The following is an 18,338-nucleotide window of genomic DNA, read 5'->3' as shown; positions in this document are numbered from 1 at the left end:
CAAACTTATGAATGAAGCATTCCCTGCTACCATTGGCTCTCCATGGCCCACGTGATCCCAGGGGACGCCTCGAACTAACTGCGCCCCTGGGATACACAAGAACTGCGCGCCAACAGTTGGAGGAGGCCCAGGATCGGAATCCCACGCGGGCCCACAGCACAATGGCCGGCGCGCTAGGTAAGTGCAGGTCGGGGGCTTGCACCCGCGGGAAGCCCCCGACCCGAATTTCTGGGCCATTATTAGCTGTAACATTCTTTTGCTTATCTTTGAGCGGAATAATGTCGGGCGTGGAAGTGGTTGAAACATTTACTGCTAATGATATCACTGGGGAGAACCTTTGGAGCAGTTACTGAGCTCGAGGCGGTGCTGAAAATTAACTCACATGCACACACACACACAGTTGAAACTAGCGGTGTTCCCTTTCCTCACACTGCCAGACCCGATAACTCCTTCTAGCAATAATGTCATCAGTGTTGACTTACAGAGATATTCAAAGAAATCAGCAGAACTAGTTAGGAGAAGAATGTTAAAAGATAAATAGACCTCCCCATGACTGTTGGATTTGTTTCTCTTCCTGTTTTCGTTGCACGTTAGTCCCCTCTTTTCCTCTCTAGACTCTTGGCTGAGTTGAGGGCACTCAAGTGCTGGTACTTGTTTCCACTTGTGGGGGGAGATCAAAACTAGGGGCCATAAATATAAGACAGTCACCAATAAACCTAATAGGGAATTCAGGAAAAACTTTACCCAGAGAGTGCTTAGAATGTGGAACTTGCTACCGAAAGAGGTAGTTGAAGCAAATAGCTGCATTTAAGGGGAAACTAGATAAGTACATGAGGGAGGAAGGAATAGAAGGATATGCTGATAAGGTTAGATGAAGAGGGATGGGAGGATGCTTGTGTGGAGCATAAATACCAGTATAGACCAGCTGGTTCGAAGGGCCTGTTTCTGTGCTGTAAATTCTGTGTAATTCTTTGAAATACAAGTACTTCATCTAAGTGTGAGCCATGATAATGCGAGCAGGCTATTCCAACAGACAGGCATTACTATTAAAACTGATGCTGCCCTTACCTGATGTCCATACTGACACACCTTCAGTAGAGATCACCAGATAACGATCAGGAGTGCCAACTCTATCCCTCCTAACCCACAGATGCTGAGGCCATTCGCAGTGCCTACCACCACCTACAAGGCACAAGTCAGGAGTGCGATCGAATACTCTTCACCTGCCTGAATGAGTGCAGCTGCAACAACACACAAAAAGCTCGACAGCATCCAGGACAAAGCAGTCCGCTTAATTGGCTTCCCATCCAACATCTTAAATATTCACCCCTTCACCCCTGGCGCATGGTGGCTGCAATGTGTACCATCTACAAGATGCACCTCAGCAACTCGCCACCTGGACAACACCTCCAAAACCCATGTATAGTGCTGGCTGCACACCAATTTCACGTGGTCTCTGCAACCACATGAACAGGCATACCAAGTAGCGCCCCTCACCCTGCGCACCCCACCCCCTGCGTGCCCCTGCCCCTGCATGCCCCTCCCTTTGTGCACCCCTCCCCTTGTGCATCCCTCCCCTGCATGCCCCTCCCCTGCACGCCCCTCTCTTCGAGCGCCCCTCCCAGTGCACACCCCTCCCCATCTCCTCCCAGTGCACACCCCTCCCCTTGTGTGCCCCTCCTCACCTGCACACCCCTCCCCTACACGCCCCTCACCTACACGCCCCTCCCCCTACACGCCCCTCCCCCTGAGTGCCCCTTCCCCTGCATGCCCACTTTCCAGACAATCGAATATTAACAAGCTGGGAAAAAATGTATCGTGAGATAATCCCTACTATCGATTGACTCATGTTAAGGCACCTTTGCCCAAAATCATAATACCTTTGCAGATCTTTAAGAAAATTTTTACAGTAGAATTCAGGAGGTTTGCTGAAAGCCATTTTAGTCAACCTGCAAAAGCTTCTGAATCATTGCTTGTGCCGTGCCTTGCACTGTTTTACAAGCACAAATACACATCACTCTTAATGCACCAATTAGCAATTCTTAGCCATTAGTCAGAAATGCCAGAAAAAGAAATGTTGCGACTCGACTGGAGCATAAACGCCGGCATGGACTGGTTGGGCCGAATGGACTGTTTCTGTGTTGTATATTCTATGTAATTCTATGTTTGCCAGTCTGGTATACGCAGTGCCAGATGTGACAGCCACACAGGATGGAGGGGGAGAAAAATGTTTGCTGAATACATTCCCTCAGGTTTGGTTTATTAGGAGTTTGATTCCATCCATCAGCCTTTCACCATGTGAAAATCTTCGAGGATCACTGATATGTGCCACAATTAAGTCTCATTTTATATTTAGGATTATAGCATGGTGGACTTAGGAGCTGCTACTCAGGGCTAGATTTTTCCAATGGGGAGCTTTTGGAGGCGGGACTCCCACTTGTTGGGTTTCAGTCCCGCCTCCATCAACTTCTGGCCAACCCACGCTATTTTCCCTTGATTGACCTTGTTAAGCCCGCCCAGCGGGCTTAGCAGGCCAATTAAGGGAAAGCCGGTTACAGAGAACGTCAACTTATGACGTTTCATCTGTCAAAAATTTTTGACAGGTGAATTGCCATCGTTTGACAGCTCTGTGAAGCTGTCAAACACTGACATTCTCTGTAGTTTGATGAATTCTTGAATTCAAGACCTCATCAAACTTCTTTCTTTTGTAGAAATTAGATGGTTGCTGCATTGGAGAATGCAACGGCCGTCAGTCATCTCTACTGCCGAGGTGCGAGACTCTCGATTGAAGCCTGCAGGAAGAAACAAAGGTCACGCCTCCAAACCCGCCTCCCCAGGGCTGGCAAAATCCAGCTAAGATTCTAGATTTAGGTAAGGCCGACTTCAACAGGATGAGACAGAGATTGTCCAGTGAACAGGACAAATTTGTTAATGTGTAAAGCGACAGAAGATCAGTGGGAGGTGTTCAAAAACTAATTTAACATAATACAGCACCAGTTTATACCCCTGAGGGGCAAGTACTCCACTACCAAAAAACCAGCCATGGACGATTAAAGAGCTAAAGGACAACATAAAACTAAAAGAAAAAGCTTACAAGAATGCAAAAAAATAGCACAAATCCTGGCAAATGGGAGAGATACAAAGAACAGCAAAGGGTGACAAAACAGATAGTAAGAGCTACAAAAATGGAGTTTGAAAAGAAACTTGTAAGGGACATCAAAATCAACACAAAAAACATTTACAATTATATTAGGATATATTTACTGTATTTATTAATGACTTAGATGATGAGATAGAGAGCCACATATCCAGATTTACTGATGACACAAAGATAGGCGGCATTGTAAGCAGTGTAGATGGAAGCATGAAATTACAAAGAGATATTAATAGATTAAGTGAATGGGCAAAACTGTGGCAAATTGATTTCAATATAGTCAAGCGAGAGGTCATCCACTTTGGATCTAAAAAGGATAGAGCAGGGTACTTTCAAAATGATGAAAAACTAGAAGCAGTGGTGGTCCAAAAAGACTTAAGGGTCCAAGTACATAGATCATTAAAATGTCATGGACAGGTACAAAAAATAATCAAAAAGGCTAATGGAATGCTGGCCTTTATATCTAGAGGACTAGAATACAAGGGGGTAGAAGTCATGCCACAACTACACATAGCCCTGGTTAGACTACACCTGGAGTACTGTGTTCAGTTCTGGGTACCACACATTAGGAAGGCTACATTGACCTTGGAGGGAGTGCAGTGTGGATTTACTAGAATGATACCTGGACTCCAAGGGTTAAATTACGAGGCGATATTACATAAACTAGGAATAACAACAGAAAATGCTGGCAACACTCAGCAGACCAGGCAGCAACCGTGGAGAGATGACACAAAGACACCTTCTTCGGGTCTCCGACCTAAAGCATTAACTTTGTTTCTCTCTCCACGGATGTTGCCTGGCCTGCTGAGTGTTTCCAGCATTTTCTGTTGTTATTTCAGATTTCCAGCATCCGCAGTATTTTGCTATTACATAAACTAGGGTTGTATTCCCAGGAATTTAGAGGATTAAGGGGTGATATAATCGAAGTTTTCAAGTTATTGGCCCAGAAATTCCAGAACGGGGCTTGCAGCGCGTGCAAGCCCCGTATTTGCACTTACCCCGCGCTCGTGACGATCAGCTTCTGGGACGCCTGAACTTGCAGAAATAGAAAGCACATTCCCGGGCAGCGTATGACGTCACGCCGCCCAGGAGTGCAGCCAGCACGAAGCCAGGAGCGTGCAGTGTAAGTGAGACACGCCCCTTGAGGTCTCAGTTTCACTGGACATGCCCCCAATGTTTCTGTCAAGCTGCTAAGGATTTTTACATGCAAAGCAGCAGTTTAAATAGGTTTTTGGAAGTTTTTTGAAGATTTTGGTAACTTTTATAAACTTTTTTAAATGTTTACATTATTTTGAGTAATCTGAAGTAGTTTTAAAGAGAATTAAAGCAATTTAAAGACTTTTAAAAGCCCTAAAAGAATTTTTTTAATTCCATTTATTTATTTAGCAATGTCGTCGTCATACGTGTCTTCACACTGTTCCCTTTGGGGAACTGTATGAAGTGGTGGAAGGATTTATGGCCATGATTAACGCTCATTCCGTGACCGTAACCATCTTTGAACCAGCCATTAGGGCGGTTAGTCCTATGGCGGGAGGGTTTTACGGGCTCCCACAAGCTATACAAGGAGGGGGGGCCACCCACACCCACAGAAGCAAATATCCCACTGGATGTCAACCCAGAATTTAGAGCCGGAGCTCCGACTCCACTTGCCGGGACTGTCTGGAGCAGGGTTCGAAACCCTACCCTGATCTGGCCCAGCGGCGGGGATCCTACCGCTATGACAAAGGCCCAATCCAATTAGCAACGTGAAATGGCAGCATAGGGCTCCAGTCACGGGGAGGGAAAAGGCGCAGGAAACGTATGGGTGTCACCTTTTGTGCGGAGTGGGCCTTTTGCGTAGCAGTAAGCATCCCCGCCGCTGGGCCAGAAGGAGTAGGGTTTTGAACCCCACTCCAGACAGTCCCGGCAAGTGGAGTCGGAGCTCCAACTTTAAATTCTGGGTGGACATCCAGCGGGATACTTGCGTCCGTGGGTGTTGGTGGCCCCCCCCCTCAGATGGGTTGTGGGAGCCCGTAAAACCCTCCCGCCATAGGACTAACCACCCTAATGGCTGGTTCAAAGATGGTTACGGTCACGGAATGAGCGTTAATCACGGCCATAAATCCTTCCACCACTTCATACAGTTCCCCAAAGGGAACAGTGTGAGGATACGTACGATGATGACCTCTTGCGCAATGCACCTCCTTGGGCCCTCAGTCGCAGATGCGAGGGGGCAAGTCGTGCAATTGTTAAATTTTTTATTTTATTGACATGTAAAATGTTGGCCCAGTAATTCCCTTCCAAATGCGCTAGTACGGTCGGGGTACTTACGCATCTGGCCGGATGAAATGCCGGTTTTCAGCATTCACAGTGCATGTGGGGAAAACCGGCATTTCCTGTCCTCTGAACGAAGGGGTTCAGAGGCAGAACGCGTGCGACTGCACAGGCAGCGCGTGCGCAGTATAATTCGCCGCTTTCATTAATGCTTTCAGTGAGGTCCAGTCATTACAACTTACACATTGAAAAAAGCATGGGTACAGTTGCTCCACAGGCTGCGGAGGAAGATATTTCTTATCGTGGAGCTTCTGAAAGTATGTATGTCTGTATATATTCCTTTGCGTGTTATGTATATATTCCTTTATTTATGTGTATGAATGTATTATTTAATTATGACTTTCAGAGAAAGTAACTTATTGGAAAATCATAATTAAAAACATACATTCATACACATTAGTAAAGGAATATAAAACATACATACATATACGTAAAGGAATATATGTGGACATACATACATAACTCATTCTCACATTCCATTCACACAGCCACAATTGCTCCTTCTACCTACCGTTCTGAAAACTCTTTTTAAAAAAAAAAAAAAAAAAATTTTAACTTTAAAACTTACTTAAAATTTCTTAAAATAACTTCCCTCCCTTTCCCAAACAAAAATATTGCATTTCAAAAGTTCCACGATAAAATATATCTTCCTCCGCAGCCAATGAACAACTTTACACTTGCTTTTTTCACGTGTAACTTCTAAGGACTTACCCTCACGGATTTCATGAATGAAATCCACGAAGTTCACTGCGCAAGCGCTGCCTGTGCAGTCGCACGCGCTCGAGGTCTGGAAATGCCGGCGTTCCCCGCATGCGCTGTTCATGCTGAACGCCGGCATTTCCAACGGCCAGAAGCGTGAGTAAGCCGACCGTACTCACGCTTCTTGCCTGGAATTTCTGGCCCATTAAGGGGAACTGATAGGGTAGATAGAGAGAAACTATTTCCGCTGGCTGGTGAATCTAGGACTAGGAAACATAGTCTAAAAATTAGATCCAAGGCCTTTCAGGAAACACTTCTACACGCAAAGGGTGCTAAATGCTTGGAACTCTCTTCTGCAAACGGCAGTTGATGCTGGGTCAATTGTTAATTTTAAATCTGAGATTGATAGATTTCTGTTAACCAAAGGTATTAAAAGATATGGGCCAAAAGCGAGTATATGGAGTTAGGTCACAGATCAGCCATGATCTCATTGAATGGAGGAACAGGCTCGAGGGGCTAAATGACCTACCCCTGTTCCTATGTTCCAATGTGCATTACAAAAGCTAGGTGTTCCATTTACTATTACTGAAATATTTTATTTTGTACCGTACATTTCTTTTTTTTCTCCAGGATTTTGCATGTATCTGCACCGCTGAATTTGCTGGAGAACTATGTGAGGATCACGTTGGACCATGTGATTCTTTACCGTGCATGAATAACGGGAGCTGTGTGCTTACAAAGACAAATTATTACTGCAGGTATTCAGGAATTTTCCCTTTAGGTTGGAAAATTTAAAATGTTTCTCCATTATTTAAGGTGAGAGAGAGAGAAATCAGGAAATTATAGACCTGTTAGTCTAACATCTGTTATGGGGAAGTTATTGGAATCTATAATTAAGGACAGAGTGACTGAGCACTTGAGCTGATTGGACAGGCAACATGGATTTGTAGAGGGTAGGTCATACCTAACAAACCTAATTGAATATTTTGAGGAAGTAACTAAAGTAGTAGACAGGGGAATGTCTATGGATGTAGTTTATTTAGATTTCGAGAAGGCATTCGATAAGGTTCTACATAAGAGAGTGTTAGCTAAAATTAAAGCAATACATAGAATTGAATGCAAATTATTGTCCTGGTTAGAAGATTGGTTAGGTGGTAGAATACAGAGAGTGGGGATAATGAGTATGTACTGGAATTGGAAGAAAATGACTAGTGGTACCCACAAAGATCTGTGCTGGGGCCTCAACTATTCACTATATTTATTAATGACTTAGATAATGCAATAGAGAGCCATATATCCAAGTTTGCTGATGACGCAAAGATTGGTGGCTTAGTAAGTAGTGTAGACGGGAGCATAAAATTATAAAGAGGCATTGATAGATTAAGTGAGTGGAAAAAACTGTGGCAGATGGATTTCAACGCAGGTACGTGAGAGGTCATCCACTTTGGACCAAAAAAGGATAGATCTAAGTATTTTTTAGAAAAACTAGGAAAAGTGGAGGTCCAAAGAGATTTAGGATTTTGCAAGGAATTCATAGGATAGGTGGAGAGAAACTTTTTCCGCTGGTTGGCGAGTCTAGGACTAGGGGATATAACATTAAAATCAGAGCCAGTCCATTCAGGAGGGAAGTTAGGAAACACTTCTTCATGCAAAGGGTGGTAGAAGTGTGGAACTCTCTCTCACAAAAAGCAGTAGATGCTAGATCAATTAATGCATTTAAATTTGTGATTGATAGGTTTTTGCTAGCCAATGGTATTAAGGGATGTAGAGCAAAGGTGGGTGGATGGAGTTAGGATACAGATCAGCCATGATCTTATTGATTGGCTGAATAGGCTTGAGGGGCTGAATGGCCTACTCCTGTTGCTATGTATTGCTTAATTATGTAGGCTTCAGAATGAAACCCCACAGTTTTTCTTTTTTCGCCTTGAATGATATAAAGCCTGAGTCAAATTGAGCTGCACTACTACTTGTAACACCGATTGTGTATCTGACAACAACTTGCATTTATATAGCGCTGTTAATGTATTAAAATGTCCCAAGATGCTTCACAGGAGCATTATCAAACAAAATTTGACATGGAGCCAAAGAAGGAGGCATAAGGACAGGTAACCAAAAGCTTAGTCAGAGGTAGGTTTTAAGGAACTTCTTAAATTAAGGTAGAGAGGCGGAGAAATTTAAAGAGACAATTCAAGAACTTAGGGCCTAGACAGCTGAAGGCACAGCCTCCAATGGTAGAGCGGAGGCCAGAATTGGAACGGAGTTTGTGGCAAGAGCCGAAGATAATGGCTTCTGTCTTCCCAATGTTTAATTGGAGAAAATTTCAGCTCATCCAGGACTGGATGTCGGACAGCAAGCTGAAAACACAGAGGCAGTGGAGGGGTCAAGAGTGCTGATGGTGAGGTAGAGCCGTGTGTCGTCAGCATACCTGCGGAACCTGAATGTTGTGTCTTTGGATGATATCGCCAACGGGCAGTATGTAGAGGAGAAATAGGAGGGAGCCAAGGATAGATCCTTGGGAGACTCTAGAGGTAATGGTGCGGGAGTGGGAAGAGAAACCATTGCAAGAGATTCTCTGGCTATAATTGGATAGGTAAGAATGGAAGCAGGTGAAGGCAAGAGAATGGTGTGGTTATCCGTGTCAAAGGCTGCAGACAGGTCGAGAAGGATGAGGAGGGATAGTGCACCATGGTAATGTTACAACATGTTTCTGGAAAATACCCTTGAGATCAAACTCATTTAAATTGACTCTACAGTGATATTTCCAGCTCATTTCTCAAAGATGTTGGGGACTAGATGTTGGTGTATTTTCCTGTACCTTGTGCCAAGATTCTTACTTGTTGCATGTTTTTCAAATACTTACCGGCAAAAAAATAAACCAAGGTTGATTTGATAGATCAGTGCTCACGTTGAATAAGTATTGGAATGTATACTTCTGTGTGTAACCGAATCCCATACAAAGGCCTTCCACTTTAAAGCCACCACTGAATATCTGTCCATCAATATCAGGCTGGTAACACCAGTGTAACGAAAGAAAGCCTTCAGGCAGCTAAAACATGGCAATACAGTAGGACGTGACAGTGCAGCAACAGTTCAAGTCCAAAAAATAGCTGGGATCTCATTCAACAAACTACCGCTGGCATGGGCCAGCACATCATTGAAACCAATAAGGCACCCAAGCAGTGGAGAACAAAGAACATTGTACCGCTGCCAAAGTAAAGGAAACCTCTGCTTAATGACAACTACAGGGGCATCAATCTCCTGTTAATTGCTGAAAAAGCCCAGGATGGAAATGTTCTGCAAGGGAATATGGTCCCTAAACAGCTCCACTCTGCTGGAAGAATAGATGGGTTTCTGTCTGCACCAGAATTGCATTGTGTTCACTTTCTTTTATTCGCAGAAGCAATAAATCAGTAACTGCCCTGATATGTTTGATCAATAAAATACCGTTCTTCATTTTGAGCTACTCATGTCACTAAAATGTGGTGAAAACAGACAGCGTATTATATTACCAGTTTGGGGGGACATTTTAATTGTTATCACCGGGTGAAAAATGGATGATCATGGATCGGCAGCCATTTTTACATCTCCCCCAATCTTCTTTTCCCTTGTCTATGGAAAAGGACCGGATAATGTAGACCCTGGCAAGCTATATCATCTTGTCCAGAACAGTGGAACCAGAGGGTGTGGTTGGAGGGGGTACATTCAAAACTAATCTGCAGAATACGATTTCACTGAGCGATTGATCAATCCACAGAACAGGCTCATTAGGGAGAAGGTGGAAGCAGTTAGTATTGATTCATTCAAATACAAATTAGATAGATTTCTTTCAGAAAATAAGATTCTGGGATATAGGCCCAGATTTTGCAGTCAGCAGCAAAGTGGTGGCGCCCGCCGCTGACCTTGAAGAAAACTGCCCACGAAATTAATTTGATTCTGGCACCAAGTCTAGGGGATCTCCAGTGCCCAGCAACAGTGATGTCATCAAGCTGGCTAAGCAGCCAATCACATTGAAGAATTCTCACAGACAGTAAACCAAGAAGTAAAATGCACTGATTACCCTTCACTTTTTAAATCATTTTACAGAGAGCGAAATAAAGATTGGGACATACACATGGGATTACGTTAGAAGCTGAACTATCATAAACAAACTTTCAAAAAAAATCACATTAAAAACCATAGAATTTTTATCATAATGGAAAAATTTGACATTCCACAAATATAAAATTAGTTTTTCAGAGCCAGAACGGTTGTTCAGCAATAGTTATGACTCAGTACACTGTTAAAAACCCAGTTACACCTCATTGAACATGGCTTCACTTTTTGAGGGTTTTTAACAGCAATATTAGAGCATAAAAGCTTAAGTTCTCATCTGTTCAGTGATGTCAATTGATTGCCGGCTGTGGGGAGTTCAACAGCGCAGCCTGTGGAGGAGCAGGGAATAACTGACAGCAACTTCTGGATTTGTGCGTTTAACTGCACATGTGCAGACACCAGAAGTTGCTGTCAGTTTCACAGTTGTAATTACGGCAAACACTGAAAGTTTCGCCACCATTACAACTGCAAATTATGGGTCATAGTATATGAACAATTGAGACATGACGTAATAACATGCTTGGAAGGAACAGGTGACTTTGGACCTGTGGTTCCTAAAGCTTTCCACCAATGGAGTTTTCCTCACCTCATGTCTGGGTCTGTTGTAGACTAATTGATAGAGATTGATTGCTGTTGTCAACAACTCTATTATTGTATCATGTGATAACCAGGATGGTAGAAGGGGAACTAGATGGACCTTGGGACTTTTTCGTCTGGTAAATCCTATGTTACTAACGGGAAAGAAAATCAGGCGAGATGTAAAATGGGCGGCACACTCGTTATCGCATGTTTTCCGCCCGCCAATATAAGTTAAGCTTACACCCAAGGAGATCGGTTTTCACCTAGTGTCATCCCACAAGAGAGTTTAAAGTGACAACTGACATCTTTCACAGAGATGTTTTACTTTTATTACTCTCATTGACTAATTACTGAGAAGTCAGGATCCAGCCTTCAGTTCATGGTCCAGCTGAAGAACTTCAGAAAACATAGGAACAGGAGTAGGCCATTCAGTCCCTCCAGTCTGTTACACCATTCAATTAGATCATGGCTGATCTGTATCTTAACTTAGAATCATAGAATGGTATAGCACAGAAGGAGGCCATTTGGCCCATCAAGACTCTGCTGAGTTTTTGGAAGAGCTATCCAATTAGACCCACTCCCGTGGCCATTGCCCGCCTTGGTTCCGTAACCCTGAATATGCTTGCCTACCAAAAATCTTCAATCTCAGTTTTGAAATTTTCAGTTGACTCAACAGCTTAATTCATTAACATCTGATTCATTTGTGAGCTAAATTTAGTAGATAATCTCTGTTAAATCCGTGTATCTTGATGTTGTGTGTCCTTCAATAACTGGACAAGAGACTGCAGAGAACAATCAACAGGTGTTTACTGGATGAGGGTTACTCTAAAAACTAACTGTACAGATCCCTACTCAGGGTTATATACAGGTGTGGTCACTGCCGGTACTACAGTATACAGGAGCTGTAAAAGGTAGTTCTCCCCTTAAAGGTATATACACTACAATTCCTCCCCTTTTAGATTAACAGTACCATAACATTCATTTAACAATTAAATATCAACTAATTACAATTAACACTTTTAACATGCAACATTAACTGAAAATAGTCTATTTATAAATTCAGTCTTTCGGGAGGCTTCCTGATCCTTTCTGGATAGCGCCTTTCCTGAATGTCTTGCTCTTGGTGCGGAGGCGATTCTGGCCCCCTGTCGTCGGTTGGTTCATCAGCTTCCGATGCTACTGTTTCTGGGGTAGATGCTACCTGTATGTCGGGTTCATCACCAGGTACGCGAGACATGGGGTTGACTCGTTCCTGTGACTCTAGAATCTAGAATCTGGTCAACATGGCGTCTCATAATGTGAGTCGCGGGTTTCCCTACATTGAAGCTCCTTGTCGGCTTCTCATTGATGTGCTGGAATTGCTTATTCTCAACATCTCTTCGTACATTTGGTCTGAGCAAATCCAGACGAGATCTCAACCTTCGGTTAAAGAACATCATGGCCGGGGTCTGGTTGGTGACTGCATGTGTCGCATTTCTGTAGGCTAACAGGAAATTGTCCACCTTATGCTGCAGTGGAATGTCGTCATCGCACATGGCCCTTACTGCTTTTTCAAAGGTTTGTACGAACCTCTCAGCCAATCCATTTGTGGCTGGATGATACGGGGCGGATGTGTAATGCCTTACCCCATTCCTTTTCATAAATCTTCGAAACTCATCGGACACAAACTGTGGTCTGTTATCAGAGCAAATCTGCTCTGGCAAGCCGTTCCTGGCAAATATGGTCCGTAGGACTGCAATAGTTTTCTCCGTGGTGGTGGAGGACATTTTGATCACCTCAGGCCATTTTGAGTGCGCATCCACGTCTATTAAAAACATTGAGTCCATGAATGGACCAGCAAAATCAATATGCACCCGTTGCCATGGAGATGAGGGCCACTCCCATGGGTGTAGAGGGGCATGTGGTGGTGCATTTTGCACCTTCTGGCATCCTGAGCAGCTCTTTGTCAGGTCCTCGATTTGCTGATCGATCCCCAGCCACCACACATAAGCCCTAGCAAGGTTTTTCATTTTCACCCCCCCCCAGGTACCAACGACATAGGTAAAAAGAGGGATGAGGTCCTGCAGCAAGAATTTAGGGAGCTAGGTGAAGGATTAAAGAGCAGGACCTCAAGGGTTGTAATCTCTGGATTACTCCCGGTGCCACGTGCTAGTGTGTATAGGAATAGGAAGAAAGAACAGATGAATGCGTGGCTAAAGGGATGGTGCAGGGGGGAGGGCTTTAGTTTCCTGCATCACTGGGTCTGCTTCTGGGAAAGGTGGGACTTGTACAAATCGGACGGTTTACACCTGAACCAGAGGGGAACCAATATCCTTGCGGGGAGGTTTGCTAGCACTGCTGGGGGGGGTTTAAACTAACTTGGCAGGGGGATGGGGTACAGAGTGGAGCTATAGTAGGGGGTGATTTACAGCCAAATACAGAGGGAAAAACAAGTCAGCTGGGAAGGCAGAGCAAATATGTGAAGGCAAAAGAGAATATGGCAGGGCTGGAAGGCATTTATTTTAATGCAAGGAGTCTTGCAAATAAGGTGGATGAACTGAAGTTGTTGTTGAACACATGGGAGTACAATATTGTTGCTATCACGGAGACATGCTTGAGGGAGGGTCAGGACTGGCAGCTCAATATTCCGGGGTATAGAATCTTCAGGCGAGACAGAGGGGGGTGTAAAAGGGGAGGGGGTGTTGCAATATTAATTAAGGAGTCAATTACTGCTGTAAGGAGGGATGATATATTAGCGGGTTCCTCTAATGAGGCCATATGGGTAGAACTTAAAAACAAAAAGGGGGCAAGCACTTTGCTGGGAGTGTACTATAGGCCCCCAAACAGTCAGGGGGAGATAGAGGAACAGATATGTAGGCAAATCTCAGAAAAGTGCGAAAATAATAGGGTAATAATAGTGGGGGATTTCAACTTCCCCAATATAAATTGGGATAGTCAGAGTGTGAAAGGCTTAGAGGGTGCAAAATTCTTAAAGTGCATCCAGGAGAGCTTTTTGAGCCAACATGTAGAAAGTCCTACAAGAGAGGGGGCGGTACTGGACCTAATTCTGGGGAATGTAGCCGGGCAAGTGGTGGAAGTGTCAGTAGGAGAGCATTTTGGCGACAGTGACCATAATTCGGTGAGATTTAAGGTGGTCATGGAAAAAGACAAAGACGGCCCGGAAATAAGGGTTCTAAATTGGGGGAAGGCTGATTTTAATATGATAAGGCAGGATCTGGCCAAAGTGGACAGGGAGCAGCTACTTATAGGAAAATCCACATCAAAACAGTGGGAGACTTTCAGAAGGGAAATAGAGAGAGTACAATGCCAACATGTTCCTGTAAAGGTCAAGGGTGGGACCAACAAGCAAAGGGAACCTTGGATGACAAGGGATATACAAAAATGCATTAGAAATAAAAGGGGGGCTTTTGGCAGTTACAAAAGACTAAAGACGGAAGAAGCCCGAGAGGAGTATAAAAAGTGCAGGGGCATACTTAAAAAAGAAATTAGGAGGGCGAGGAGGGGCCATGAAATAACACTGGCGAGCAAAATAAAGGAAAATCCTAAGATGTTTTATAAGTATATTAAGGGCAAGAGGATAACCAGGGAAAGGGTAGGGCCCATTAGGGACCAAAGAGGCAATCTGTGTGTAGAGCCAGATGATGTAGGCGGGGTTTTAAATGAATTTTTTGCATCTGTGTTCACTATGGAGAAAGACGATGCAGACATAGAAATCGGGCAAGGGGACTGTGACATACTTGAACATATTAGCATCGAGAGGGAGGAGGTGCTAGCGGTTTTAGCAGGCCAAAAAGTGGATAAATCCCCAGGCCCGGACGAGATGTATCCCAGGCTGCTGTGGGAGGCAAAGGAGGAGATTGCAGGGGCTCTGACACAAATTTTCAGAACCTCTCTGGCCACAGGGGATGTACCAGAGGACTGGAGAACAGCTAACGTAGTACCATTATTCAAGAAGGGTAGCAGGGATAAACCAGGGAATTACAGGCCAGTGAGCCTAACATCTGTGGTAGGGAAATTATTGGAAAAAATTCTGAGGGACAAAATTAGTCTCCACTTGGAGAGGCAAGGATTAATCGGGAATAGTCAGCATGGCTTTGTCAAGGGTAAATCACGTCTGACAAATCTGATTGAATTTTTCGAGGGGGTGACTAGGGGGGTGGATGAGGGAAATGCTGTGGATGTGGTTTACATGGACTTCAGTAAAGCTTTTGACAAAGTCCCGCATAGGAGACTGGTCAAGAAGGTAAGAGCCCATGGGATCCAGGGTGCCTTGGCGCGTTGGATCCTAAACTGGCTGAGTGGCAGGAGGCAGAGGGTGATGGTCGAAGGTTGCTTTTGTGACAGGAAGCCTGTGTCCAGTGGGGTACCTCAGGGATCGGTGCTGGGTCCCTTGTTGTTTGTGATCTACATAAATGATCTGGATGAGAATGTAAAAGGTATGATCAGTAAGTTCGCAGATGACACGAAAATTGGTGGGGTGGTAAATTGCGAGGAGGAAAGCCTCAGGCTACAGGACGATATAAACGGGTTGGTCAGATGGGCGGAAAAGTGGCAAATGGAATTTAACCCTGAAAAGTGCGAGGTGATGCATTTTGGACGGACAAATAAGGCAAGGGAATACACAATGAGTGGTAGGACCCTAGGAAGTACAGAGGGTCAGAGGGACCTTGGTGTACATGTACATAGATCCCTGAAGGCAGCGGAACAGGTAGATAAGGTGGTTAAAAAGGCATATGAGATACTTGCCTTCATTAGCCGAGGCATAGAATATAAGAGCAGGGAGATTATGATGGAGCTGTACAAAACGCTGGTGAGGCCACAGCTGGAGTACTGTGTGCAGTTCTGGTCGCCTCACTATAGGAAGGATGTGATTGCTTTGGAGAGGGTGCAGAGAAGATTCACCAGGATGTTACCTGGGATGGAGCGCCTCCGCTATGAAGAGAGGCTGGACAGGCTGGGGTTGTTTTCCTTGGAGCAAAGAAGGCTGAGGGGGGACCTGATTGAGGTGTACAAAATGATGAGGGGCATAGATAGGGTAGATAAAGAGGAACTTTTCCCCTTAGTAGGGGGGTCAATAACAAGGGGGCATAGATTCAGGGTAAGGGGCAGGAGATTTAGAGGGGATTTGAGGAGGAACTTTTTCACCCAGAGGGTGGTTGGAATGTGGAACTCAATGCCTGAAAGGGTGGTAGAGGCAGGAACCCTCACAACATTCAAGAAGCATTTGGATGAGCACTTGAAATGCCATTGCATACAAGGCTATGGACCAAATGCTGGAAAATGGGATTAGACTGGACAGGGATGGATGGGCGGCGCAGACACGATGGGCCGAAGGGCCTCTTTCTGTTCTGTAAAACTCTATGACTCTATGACTCTATGAGGTGGCCTTCGTGAAGTTCATTGAGCGCTCTCTCCCTTAACTTGGGTGGAATTACCACTCGGGATCCACACATCAAGGTCCCCTAGCATACTGACAGCTGTTCTCTTCTGGATGAGAATGCTGGCAACAGTGAGTCGCCATGTGTTGGCCATCCCTTCACCATCAAGTCATATACCCGAGACAGTGTCGGGTCATTTCGGGTCTCCTTCTCTATATCAGCGTTAGTTACTGGCAAGCGTTCAATTATAGTCGAATAAAATATTTCGACAGGGTCCACTGCTGGTGCTTCCTCCGCAGTAGGCAGTGGCAGGCGTGATAGCCCATCAGCGTTTCCATGCTGTTTCGTGCCCTTATACTCAATTTCATATTGGTTCGCCCCTAGAAAAAGGGACCATCTTTGTAGCCGTTGCGCAGTCATCACCGGAACGCCTTCTTTTAATTAAAGATGGAGACAAGTGGTTGGTGGTCAGTCAGCAAGGTGAACTTCTGCCCGTGCAGATAGTGGTTGAACTTTTTCACTCCCCACACTAGGCTGAGGGCCTCCCTGTCAATCTGGGCGTAGTTACGCTCGGCTGAGGTTAGTGACCGAGACGCAAAGGCTACTGGCCTCTCCGAGCCGTCCGGGAATTTGTGCGACAGCACAGCTCCAATGCCATAGGGTGATGCATCACACGCCAACCAAATTGGTAGTGCTGGTTTGAAATGAGCCAACACCTCTTTTGATGTGATCAATTCTTTGCACTTCTGGAAAGCTCGTTTACATTCGTCATTCCACTTCCATGGTACCCCCGTTTGCAGTCGGGTGTTCAGTGGGTATTGTACTGTAGACAAATTCGGCAAGAACTTATGGTAGTAGTTCACCAGCCCGAGGAACGACCTCAGTTGTGACACATTTTCCGGTGCTGGAGCCCTGACTACTGCCTCAATCTTTTCCGGGGACTTATGTAACCCCTCTTCATCAATAACGTGGCCACAATACGAGACCTGCTTCTGGAAAAACTCGCATTTGTGGCGATTAGCTCGGAGCCCATATTCCTTCAATCTAGTGAGCACCTGCTCCAGGTTGGCGAGGTGATCACTGTCATTTTCGCCCGTGACCAGGATGTTGTCCAAATAACACTGGGTCCCTGGAATCCCTTGCAGGACTTGATCCATTGCCCTTTGCCAAATAGCCGGAGCTGATGCTACCCCGAACACCAGCCGGTTGTATTGGTAGAGACCTTTATGAGTGTTGATCGTGAGGTACTGTTTCGAGGCTTCTTCTACCTCCATTTGCCGGTACGCCTGGGCCAGATCAATCTTAGTGAAGCGTTTCCCTCCAGATAGCGAGGCGAAAATATCTTCAATCCGTGGAAGCGGATATCGTACAGTGTGAAGGACTGGGTTCACTGTCACCTTAAAGTCCCCACAGATGCGAACCTTCTTTGGTTCCCCAGGCGTATTACTCAACGACCTCTTCATTACAGGAATGATGGGTGTAGCCCACTCGCTCCAGTCCACTTTGGACAGTACTCCTGAACGTTCCAAACCTTCCAGCTCTGCTTCGACGGCTGGGCGGATCGCATAAGGTTCTGGTCTGGCCTTAAAAAACTTTGGGCTTGCATTTTCCTCTATTTTGATTGTCACTGTTATGCCTTTTAGTGTTCCAAGTCCCTCTTGGAACACCTCTTGTGCGTCAGTTAGCATTTTTGACAGTCGTCCAGGTGTGACGTCATCATCCTTTTTGGCATCTACAGTCAGTGCTTGTATGGAATGCCAATCTAGCTGTATCTTCCGGATCCATTAACGTCATTGTAGTGGTGGTCCACCATCTGGCAACACATATAGGTCCATTTTTGGTGATTCCTTGCCGTTATATATAACGTTCACCCTTATTTTTCCTTTGGGGTAGACTTTTTGCCCCGTGTACATCTTCAAGACAATCTCTGTATCTCTCAAGGGTATATGTGAGAATAGCCGCTTGTAGTCCCTTCGGTTTATGACTGTTAGGGCTGATCCTGTGTCCAATTCCATTTTCACTTGGACTCCGGCTATCTTGAACGTGACCCAGATAGTTTGGTGATCCTCCGTTTTGATCACCTTATGTAGTTTCAGACAACCCAGCTCCTTGCTTCCAGAGTC

General features: G+C 45.0%; 1 protein-coding gene across 11 annotated transcripts in view; it reads left to right on the top strand.

Annotated features, from left to right (window-relative positions):
* LOC147112361 (protein eyes shut homolog) overlaps window positions 1-18,338 on the top strand; it is a 2,879,641-nt gene that overhangs the window by 1,263,285 nt on the left and 1,598,018 nt on the right. For all 11 annotated transcript variants that reach the window (XM_085996555.1, XM_085996552.1, XM_085996547.1 and 8 more), the window contains one exon: window positions 6,797-6,924. In XM_085996555.1, coding sequence (XP_085852681.1) covers window positions 6,797-6,924 — 128 coding nt within the window. The remainder of the gene's footprint in view (window positions 1-6,796; window positions 6,925-18,338) is intronic.

The sequence above is a fragment of the Somniosus microcephalus genome, chromosome 9 (genome assembly GCF_052327205.1).
Source record: "Somniosus microcephalus isolate GS21.2 chromosome 9, FLI_Smic_1.0, whole genome shotgun sequence".
In the NCBI taxonomy this organism is placed as follows: Eukaryota; Metazoa; Chordata; class Chondrichthyes; order Squaliformes; family Somniosidae; genus Somniosus; species Somniosus microcephalus.
The sequence above is the reverse complement of the archived record's forward strand: the minus strand, read 5'-3'. Positions and strand labels throughout refer to the sequence as shown.